The following is an 11,022-nucleotide window of genomic DNA, read 5'->3' on the forward strand; positions in this document are numbered from 1 at the left end:
GAGAAGTGGTTAGGTTGGAAGAGACCTTTAAGATCATTGAGTCCAACCATGAACCTAACGCTGCCAAGTCCACCATTAAACCGTGTCCCTAAGCACCACATCTACACGTCAGCTAATAGAAAAAAAAAAAAAATATTAAATGTTCATCACAGAATTCCATAAACCAGAGAAATACCTGCATGCACAGGGCAACCCTCGCCAGGACAGAGTTTGACCAACTTACAACCTTTGCAGGAGGCCATTCAAGACCTTCAGCTGGCTCTCAAATCTGTGACATATGAGCAGCCAGAAAGCACTCACAGAGGAGAGCTGTGACCGGGTATTTTCAAGACACAAACCATGTCCTTCAGGCTGATGTCTCCAGGTGAATGCTGCCTCGCTAAGAGTACAACTGCAGCCCAAATTCAGGACCCCCATGAGCCCTCAAGGTGTGCTCAGTTAACTTAAAGTGCCGCTAAAATGCCAAGCACACTCAGTTCAGGATGGTGGCGAGACAGGGAGATGGGGAGCTGGCACCAGGAGAAAGCAGCCGGTCCCGTCGGGCTCGCGAGCTCCAGGGAGCGGAGCCGCTCACCCGTCGCTTCCTGTTCCGACGAGCTTCTGCGTCTGCATCGAGGCCGTCGCACTCAGGCTCCAGCCTGCGCAGTTCTCGCTGCTTTTCCAAGAAGGCGGCACCGAGGGACGCCTGGGCGCTCTCCAGCTCCAGGAGGGTTGCGTTGCAGTCCTGAATGTTCTGGCAAACGGAAGAGAAGGAAAGGGCAGAGTGTGGTTCTTCGTCCAGCTGCACTCCCAGCCATCTCCCCAGAACTCTCCTGTGGGGTTTTTTAAGGAGCCTCCAAAGCCTGTCCCGTCTGTGTCCCGACACCCCGCGTGTCTGCGCTCAGCCCACCCTGGTGCTCCTTACAGCCCCGGTGAACTCCTGCAGCCCTGCTCTGCTCGCTCACCTTCTGGGCTTTGCTGATCTTCTTTCTCAGCTCCTGTTTCTTGCAGTGGAAGACGCTCTTGGGGACAAGCTTCTTGTCTCTTTTGTTCTGACCCTCTCCACGAAGCGCTATCACCTCTCTGCGAGAAACAGATGCCTCCATATCACGAATCATCTTCTCCTGCTGCTTCATCAGCTGGCCATAGCGGACCTGCCGTGTGTCAAGATATGAAATAGGCTGAAAGTAACCAATGTTCACAAACGGCACCGAACCGATTCTGTGCGGCACATCCCCTCCACATAAACCAGACATACGTGACACGTGAGCGTTGGCAAGCCAAATTTGCTCTAAACCCAAACCCGGTTTGCCCTGTGTGGATCTAGAAAGCAAAGGGCTGGATTATCAACTCGTCTAAAGTAATCTTCAAAAGGTTTCACCGGAACTCCTTAGCAATAGGAAAAGCAGAAGAGTAAAGTAACCTGGGAACAAAAGGGAAGAGTTGCTTTGCCAGAAGACAGAAGGCTTCCCTAACCAGTGATTAAGATGATGCAATATTTAGTCATCAACATTCCTTTGCTTATAAATTGGGGTCACGGCATAAGGTGGCAAACATATTATGTTTTAAATAGATTTCTCAGGTGTCTCTAGACTCTGCTGCAGCCCATTACACGGCAGGCGCAAGGAAGGCACGAAGAGCACGCACGCTGGATGTATTTCATTCAGCCCAGCTGGAGGGTGTACGATTTCCAACATTGCTGTGGCCTGGCAATGCTGCTTCCCCAGCCCGTTTCTCATCTCCTGCCTTCAGCAACGCCGAAGCTGAATCCATCGTGTGCAGCTTCCCCTCCCCAGTGCTCCTCCCCCGGGGCTCACCTGCATCCTGTGAATCTCTGTTCTCATGGCGTGGAGCTCGCCGTGCCCTGACTCAGACTCCACCGCCGCACGCATCTCTCTCGTCAGCTGGATCTTCTTCTCCCACAGCAGGATTTGATGCCTTCAGTGACAGAAAGGGAAAGCGGCACCTTTGTCAGCGCCCGAGAGGACGCTCGCTCCCTGTGCACGCGTGGCAGCACGCTCCCGAGCTCAGTCCTGAACATGGAGCTGAAGGTTCAGCAGAACCTGAGGGTTTGCATGTGGGACACGTAAAAGGGCAGCCAGGAGCAGCGTGGAACCAGACAGGGAGCTCTGCCATCCACAACGTGGCACGGTGGTGGCACGGTGACTAACAACAAGCGTGCCCAGGCTGCCGGGGGCTGGTGGACCCCAGTGAGCTGCCCAGCGCAGCACGCTCGCTCCGAGTGACTGGCGGAGGAGAGCGCAGGCAGAGTCACCCCATACAGATCTCAGCAACGTCCAGCACGAGCCTGCTGGAACTGTTAAAGCCGACATCCTCACGGCTCTCGCTGCTTGCAGAGACAGCTAAAGCACCTTTCAGCTTCTGCGCCCCAAAATCCATGAAACTCCTTTCATCTTCTCCGAGAAGGACAGAAGCACATTTGCTGTTGCTGGTTCAGTTCGACGAGCAGAGAGGAAAGGTGACATGGACACCTACATTCAAAGAGGGTGGCACAAAGCAAGAACCTCTCTGGTACCTACTCTGCTTCCACCAGGCTGTTTAGGAGTCTTTCCTTCTCCTCAGTCAGCTGACTGTGCTTCTCCTGCATCTCAACCGACTCTTTTTCTGCTGCCTAGGTTTGGGAAGCATAACATTGTCAGACAACACAACGTGGTCAGACTAAGAAAGATTTACACGGTCACTGTCTGCCTCCGATCTGCACGGGAGGCTGAGACCTGGAAATGAGATGTCTGTACCTTGAGAGAGCGCACAAACTCGTTCTCGGTGATCGTGTTGCCATATTGCAGCTCCTCGAAGCTGCTGCTGTTCTTGTTGATCAACACATTCAGCTTTATCAAGTCATTGGACATGTTCCTCATGTGACGTTCGATGTCTTTCTGCTCTTTTGTTTCCTGCTGAATTTCATCTACAGGTGAACAGAAAAAAAAAAAAAAAAAAAGTCTTAAAATTCCCACAAGCAGCAGGTGGAACACAGGCAAGGCGTGACAGACTGCCATCAGACCAGACAACGCTGCCTGCAGAGCCACCTGCGTCCCACGTACCCAGCCAAACCGTTTTTCCACAAGCCCAAAACCCAAATACGGTTTTGAAGGAGACTGCTGTGGAAAAGAGCTGGTTTGAGCCAAGGGAAGCGCCATCGTGGTGGGGACATTTACCCACCAACTACTTGCAAACGTTATTTAAGAAGTGTAGCACGTGACACGGCCACTTCGGTTCGGTTGTGCCCGTTAAGGCAGCGGGATCAGTCGGGACAGGGAATAACGCCAGGCAGAGCAGCAGAGGTGCCTGGCTCGTAGCCCCAGAGCAGCGCTGGGGCCGCCTGCGTTACTGCTCACATGGACGTAGGAGCACGGCGCATTCTCTGGTGAAGGTCTGGCTCACCCGTCCGTAAGCCCTCGCTCCCTTTTTCCTCCATTCACAGCTGAACGTTTTAAAAAGAGTTGGGGAATGACCTACTTTCCCTGCGCACTTTCTTCTGCTGCATTACTGTGATCCGTTTCTTTAACGTATCCAGGGAGGCTACTTGTTCCTCCCGTTGGTGTGTTAACTTGACCAGCTCTTGCTGCTGATTGAGCCAGTGCTTTTGTAGCGTCATCACCTCAGAGTGATATTCTTCTATCTGCTTGGACAGCTTGTTGATCTCCATTTCCAGTGGCCCCAGTTCTTGACCCTGGATGAGGGCAAGGTTGGGGATTAATCAGGCAGAAGCTGCTGAAGCACTTTTTGCAGAAAGCCGGTCCAGCTGCTGAGATGCCTACCGAATACTTCCGCTATACTGTTACTTCCTTTGTGCCTCTATTTCCCAGGAGCTGGATGGGACCAATCATTCCTGACCTCACGGGAACAAATGCAAGGGAAGCCCGAACAGCTCTCAGGCTCTGGGGCGAGAGGGGCCTCCTAAGCTCCTACAACAGGCACACCTGGGTGTCCAAGAGTCTGCCACAGCACTCATTCTTGCATTGGGCTCTATAAAGGTCTTGCAGCTCACGGTGCCAGGGGCAGACCTGGGTATCTATCAGCTGAATGGGGCCAAGCACCAAGTGATCTACATCACCCCGCCTGCTCCATTCGCCCCTTGTCAGGATTTGCAGGTTTTCTGATGAGACCCTAGTTACTCCCAGAGTATTGATGTCATTCAACGTTTTCATCGGGCGCAGACAACTCCCTGCAGAAATCTGTGCTGGGCACACCCTCATTTCACAATTCCCTCATGCCAGCTCCTCCCCCCCGTGCACTAAGAGCTGTTTGACAGACGTAAACATTTACATTAACTAGTGCAGCTTTTAAACCTCTATACTGATGCCTGAAAGTTTTAACTACTCAGCACTTACACAGTTACATTTATCAGGGGCACCTCTGGTCACCACAAAGAATAAAATCAAGCCTGGGACTGAAATGGGAATGTACATACCCCCTGCCGCGCAAGAATCTTCTCCAACCTCTTGTTGTACTGGCTGAGCACCGCTTGCCTGTTCTCGGTCAGGAGACTGCACCTTGCAATCTCGCTTTCCCTGCAGCTGATCAGGTCACAGGTATTTTTTACTTCCTTGTCCAGCTGACAAAGTGTGTTTTGGAGAACTGTCAGCCTGCAGCTGGTATGAGTTGCATTCAGAATAACCTGGGCCACATCATTCTCAACCTTGGAAAAATGCAGCTCCTAGGAACGCCAACAGACAGAAAACAAATTACTGTCACCAGCAGCAGCCCACTGATTTGGAACGCCCGCTTCCCGAGGCACAGGAGTCAGGGGATTTAGATTCTCCTCCCAGGTCTGTGCCACAAGCTGCGAGCCAGCCACTTACCCGCTCTGTACCTTTGTTTCTCCATCTCCTGACGGAGATACCAACATTTACCTCTGCCATAAGGCTGCTGAAGAGCATGAAGGAGCCCAAACATCCCAAAGCCTTTAAGAGGCCGCGCTCATCACCTCTGCAGTTACCTGCCCTGCCTGGGTGTCTCCAGCTGCCCGGCTCACCGGAGCAGGACATTCTCCACCACACCCGACAAACACGTCCCTCACCGAACCACCACCGCAGCAGCCAGAAAGGCGGGTGCCTGTTGAGCGCAGCGCGAATGCAGCCGGGTGACTTCTGCTGCCCCCGCGCCGCCAGCGGCCACGACTCTCTGGCTACATCCAGCCGTGCACCGCAGGTGCTGATGGGAGACAACGCGAGTGTCCGCTTGTTGGTGTGCCTGTGGGAAGGGGGCGGGGGGCCCCTCTCTCACAACGGAAGCCAGCCCTGGAACTCTTCCTCTTGCTCAAGATAATGCCCCCGATTTAAAAATCCCAGGGCCAGGCTGAAGTAACCCGCAGAAATACAGAGGTGTGGGTGCCTTGTTAGTGCCAGCCCACACAACTCAACACCACAAACACTACGCTGAATCTTCTAGTTTTTCTATCTGTTCCAGTTACACACTCCCAAAGAGAGCAACTGATCGTGCCACAAAGAACTGTGGGTCTGGTTCGATTGCTCCTTGGGCTGTAATCCTCACTCAGGAACGAGAGCAGGCCTGTATCGCATTCCATGATGCCGGACAGAGATACAGGTTAGTTCAATGTGGAGTACAGCAGTACTACATATCCACTGTCTTCCTCCAATACATAAGAACTGGTACTACTTTATGGTAAAAACTCCCAGAATTCATCGTTCTGTCCCGTTTTTTAAGTAAAGAAAGAACAGTACATTATGTGTCAAGGCCTTTTTGGCCAAACCCTCTCGCGTACACCAGAATCCCGCAATAAGAGCACTGGAAGAACCAAACTGAAGTCACAAACTCAGCAGACCTTCAACTGCAGATCTGAAAAGCAGAACGAAGGCGCGGACGAAACACACTTGAGAAACACCGCTCAGGGCGGTTTCCTTCCCCCGCCCTCCCAAACGGAAGAGATAACACACCAGGTCTGTTTTTCTCCTACGGAGCTTTGCAGCCAGCTGCGAGAAGTGCTTTGTGGCTTTGCTGGACACCATCTGGTCCTGAAGCTTTGCCATGATTTCGTTCTCCATCTGCACTTTGGCATCAGTTCCTTTCTCTATGTCCTTACTGATGGACAGCAACTGATTCAGACAAGCAGCTTGATCCTAAACGCAGGAAAGACAGGAGACAGGGTCACTACAACTGTTTGGGGAAGGGGATTAAACATCTGTGTCTGATTTGAAAGGTTCTTCTTCCAAGTAACTCTCCTCACCATCCTGGTCCTGTTGAGGGCCTGCTCTGTCTCGTGGAGAACGCGAGCGTAGGTGCCAGATTCCACCTTCAAGGCCTCCTGCCTGGAAAGGCACCGGGCAATCAGCTTCTTTGTCATGTTGGCATCGTTCTGTGAACGGCTCAGGATGGCGACAAGCAACTCATTCTTCTCCTCCTCCTTCCTGATTGACTTCCTACAGCCATGGATGTCCGTTTCTAGGGACTTGAGGTCATGTCTGTACTTGCTGGAGAGGCAAAGAGGATGGAAAATCACCACAGGGGTAGACTCACGCGCTGAACAGTCATCTACAAATTCCTCTTTTCAAACACGCTACTGCAGCGACAACAGACCAAGGAGGAAGATCTTTACAAAGGCCACCCTGCTGTGACAGTGCAGAGTCATCAGAAGATGGATGGAGACAGAAGACTGAAAAGCAAACGTACGTAGGAAAATTAATTCCCGCTTTCAGTCCTGTCCCCACCCCCCACTCTTACCAGGATGCCACCATCAAAGCACATTGCAGGCAATCAGCCAGGCTGACTCCAGAGCAAATAAGCGCTTCCTTTGGCAACAACAGGACGGTTTTCCTGATGATTTCTGAAGGCATCACAAAACCCTAACTGAGAGCGACAGGTAAAATCCCTCTTGAAGTCTAGCTCTTTGGATTGAGAGATGTTGCAAAGGTGAAGGAACTCTTCTAAAGGACTAAAATATGAACAGAAAAACTCTAAACAGCTTTAAAAACCCCACACATTTTGGGGGAGAGTTGTGTTTTGGATACAGAATAGTGACGAAGAACTGTGCTTCCTATCCTTTAACCTTACTACGTGCTTCAGAGCAGCAAACTTGTTCTGCTTGACATATCCTACACGCGCAGCAATAAACTGGAGACGCACTGCCCCTTTCAGCATCCCTCCCGTCCAACCCGTGTGAGGTCTCTCCTGGGACTGTTCTCAGATACCGTACCTCAGCAGCGCTTGGGTGGCGATATAGGCCTCATCTCTCTGCTTCATTCCCACCAAGCTGCTATTCCAGTGGTTCATCAGTCGCTTTTTCTCCATGTTAATAGCCTGAACCTCCATACAAGCCTGGGGGAGAGAGGATTTGTAGACAGGATAAATCTATACTAGGCTGGGAAACCAAATTCACGTTACAATGCCTTTTTTTTGGTGTGTGTTCATAATACGCTGGGCAGGAACAGCTTCAGCTAACGTGCCTCTGGTTTATGGTCACCCCCGACCACAGAGCATAGGTCTGCAAGGAAAAAAATGCAGAGAGGGTGGGGGAGGAAGTGATTTATAGGCAATTCTTGAGGACAAAGGGAAAGACAAAACAAACCAAAACAAAAAAGTCTTCATTCCTCCAAACAGGAACTGATCATACAACTCTGTCCTACACTGTAGCTACCACGTGAGCATGAGCCAACGGGGTCGGTCCTTCCAGAGGGAAATATTAACCAGAAGCAAAAAAAAAGCATTCTCCTACCTCATTTGCTGCTTGCCGAGTTACTTTTGTGTCCTCTGCCTGAGCCACAAATTGAGCTTCGAACAGAGCAATCTGTTCCTGCAGCTCGTAGGCTTTCCGGGTCAAGCGGTCTACCAGAAGATCCTAGAGAGGCAGAGCCAAACAGCTCAGGATGAGTAACATAATCTCAGGCTTAACCAACTAAATTCTACAGCAATAACTTGGGCTGAAAATGAATTCAGTTAGCTTTGATTCCTACTGAAACTCTTCCATTCCTATCCAAACGACTCCTGAATGCAGCAGTGACAATTTTCAAGAGAACAAAACCTTCTTTGCTGGTTTTTATCGTTCCACCCACAGTAGGAAATTGGTCCTTCAGATCTGAAGCAGCATTCATCCCTGCCAGCATGGGTTACATTGCGCCACCTCTCCAGCAGCTGGGAATCTTGATAATTTATGGTTTAAAATCCTTGGTTAAAAACCATCTAAACCCATTCCATCTCAACCGTTTGCCCGCAATTCTGCATCAACAGTAATTAGTTGGTGTCCTGCTGCAAGCAGGAGGCAGCAGAGGGAGCTCCAGCACACCGACCGCTCAGTTCACCTTCCAAGTTCGCTCTTCCTTGGGACTCAGAGCAATTCTCCAGACTTCAACATACGATACTTCTTTGCTAAATATCTTTCTGCCCCCACACCCCCGTTGCCTGCGTGAAGAGTGATCACTACTGATTACTACTTCCTATTATAAGGCTCATAAAAAAATTCTGTTCAGTACATGCCACTATCTTGGTGGTGGGGATTCTTCTCATTTTCAATTATTTGGGGAAAATATCCCCACGCACCTTCCATGGTGTCTGTATATTCACTACAGCCTTCCTTCTGCCAAGGCAGCACGTCCTCCGAGACTCGCCGCTAGCTGTCACCTGAATTCATTTATTTATTTGAAAGAAGAGAGTTTTACTTGATACCTGTTTTTTCTTTTCCACGTCAGCTTGGGCCTTCTCCAGCTCAGCCCTCTTTGTCGACCGTTTCGTTAGTAAAATATTATGGTGCATATGGGCCGTGTTCTGCACGTAGAAGAGGTGCAAGGCCAAGTTTTCAACCTGGGTCTGCATTGCAGAGACTGGGGAGGCAGGGGGAAAAATATTTACAGAAAAGTATGTTTGTAAGACACACTTTAAACAGAGGTAAAAGGGAAAGAAACACAGAAACACCCAAAGCCAAATTCGCACACTGACCAGCCAAATCAGCCCCCCTGAAATGTGAATTTGCATCGGCTTTGGAGTACAGCTCCACAAGCACAGCTAATATCTTGGTAAGCAATTCATTGCTTCCCAGCACTCAGAAGCCCAGGAGATCAAAGAAGGGGCGGCCTCAGGAGGCTGTGACTCCACTCCTCTGCCCCAAAACAGAACTGTCTCTTTCTCAGTCTGTTGAACGCTTCTCTATTTTTTTCAGCAACCTGCCAAACCTTTCTAGGCAGTTTATCCTACGCTGAGCTACCCTCGCCATCACAGTTGTTTTCCTGTCCCCTACCCACAGGCCTGCAGCACAACCAGCATGAGTCAAGTCCATTTCTTTGGCTGGGACGGGTTCCCACACGGATGGCACTCTCAGGCTCCCGCGTGCCCCTCACGACCCACGACCTTTGCGATCTCGTCACACCCTTACAGAGACACAGGCAAACGTAACAGAGCGACAGGATCTTCCTCCTTCTAAGTCACAGAGCAGCCCATCTGCCCGGAACAGTTTTAGTCCTAAAGACCTTCTCAGAAGTACAAGGTAGCCACACGGTCTTAGAAACAACCAGGAATACCTGTGAAAGGTTTCAGCGAGTGCCTGATTCCTGATCAATGTTACTGTATTTTTCAATCCAATGCTTGACTTGGATTCAAATAAATCCCTTTCTCCACACAGTACTAGAGCCAGGAAACCTGGCAAGGGCTGCCTCGGTCACCTTTCTGGCGTTCATCGTGTGTGTTCTGACACATTTGCTTGTAAGTAAGCCTGAGGCCCTCCAGCTCCTCCTCCAGCTGCTGACGTGCTGCGGCCACCTGAGAACGGCGGTCGTGGCTCTTCTCCAGTTCCAGCTGCAGGCGGGCCAGCTGCTGCTGCGCTCCGTAAAGAACCAGCCCAAGCTCTTCCCTCTCTGCTTGCCCCTTCTTCGCTGCTGCCCTCTGCAAACACAAGAGGAAACCAGTTACCTGGCTTCAGCTCGGGCAGGGGTGGGCTGCTGCGGGAAGGCAAAGTAAGAATGCCACGTACCAGTTCCTGAAGCTCTAGGCTCACTTTTTCCATCTGCTTAGTGAGGTGACTCTTCAGGGCAGCCTGGAATCTTCTCATCAGAGGCTGTCAAGAAGTATGACATTGATACAAGTCAACGTACTTGTGTAAAGAAATTATGAAGAAACCTTACTGCTGCCCCCGCTGTTAAATAACACAGCGTATTTTCTGCCACAGACCCTTGCATTCTTCCTTTAGCTACGCTCACTGTAACGAGTGAGAGGAGTTACATAGTGGGTATTTGTTGACAGCAGAAAGCCACTACTGAGGATATCTGAAAGTCAGAAACACATCAGAAGAGCTGCCTCTGAGAGCCCATCCCCTCGCTCTTGCTGACAGTACTTCTCTTTCAGGAGCACTGAGGAGTATCAGATTTACCCACTACACGGCTCCCTCCTGAGCCTCCCGTTTGGGGTTAACCCTGAGGGAGCAGACACGCTCAGAAGTCAGTACTTCTGCAAAAGCCTGTTTTAAACACGTGGTTTCAGCCTATGGCTGAGCCGCTGCTGACAATCTACCTTGTGTATTTCATACAAATAAAACCAGCAGGTCTGCGAAGAAGAACGACAAGATTGGAGGACTTCTCACATGTTCTAGATCCAAGACAACCAGCTCTGTTTCTTCTACGGTTTCTTCACTTCTTCCACTCATTTCGTGCCCCTCAGCTCCACGCTGCTGGCATGTCTGTTCCCGCCTTTGGTCACCATGCTCACTGGTGAGCTGATCCAACTGCTCAAAGGCAGTCTCTGAGCAGAGAGAAATGGGTTCTCCAATGTCACCTGGACCCCACCCCCCAAGGAAAAAAAAAAAAAAAAGAGAAGAAAAAGACAAAGAAAATGCTTAGATTTCAAAGCGTTGTGCCTCCAGTTGGACTAACAATGACGAGAAAGGGAGAAAACTAGAAACTGTGCTTGACGGGTGGTATGGAGTGTTGTACTGTTAGCAAGGGACTGAAGGATACCTGACTCTGTGCAGCTGTTCCGCTCCGCTGACCACGCAGACACCTGCTGAGGAGCTCCTGAAGGAAGGGGAGGGTTTTCTCTCTCGGTTACTGGCTGCTCCATGTCACCCAACGCAGGAGGACAACT

General features: G+C 50.6%; 1 protein-coding gene across 1 annotated transcript; it reads right to left on the reverse strand.

Moving 5' to 3' along the window:
• Window positions 1–824: 824 nt before the first annotated feature.
• Window positions 825–10,608, reverse strand: LOC147412590 (coiled-coil domain-containing protein 40-like). The gene is made up of 14 exons (XM_086481200.1): window positions 10,523–10,608; window positions 9,917–10,000; window positions 9,609–9,828; window positions 8,620–8,774; window positions 7,673–7,795; window positions 7,154–7,275; window positions 6,188–6,431; window positions 5,898–6,080; window positions 4,412–4,657; window positions 3,457–3,670; window positions 2,736–2,905; window positions 2,520–2,611; window positions 1,797–1,917; window positions 825–1,133 (listed from the first exon to the last, which is right to left on the reverse strand). Exons 1-14 carry the CDS (start codon window positions 10,583–10,585, stop codon window positions 825–827), a joined length of 2,346 nt encoding a protein of 781 aa, XP_086337326.1. The 5' UTR covers window positions 10,586–10,608.
• Window positions 10,609–11,022: the final 414 nt, after the last annotated feature.

This window comes from Leptosomus discolor, unplaced genomic scaffold (genome assembly GCF_034619465.1).
Source record: "Leptosomus discolor isolate bLepDis1 unplaced genomic scaffold, bLepDis1.hap2 HAP2_SCAFFOLD_74, whole genome shotgun sequence".
Taxonomy (NCBI): Eukaryota; Metazoa; Chordata; class Aves; order Leptosomiformes; family Leptosomidae; genus Leptosomus; species Leptosomus discolor.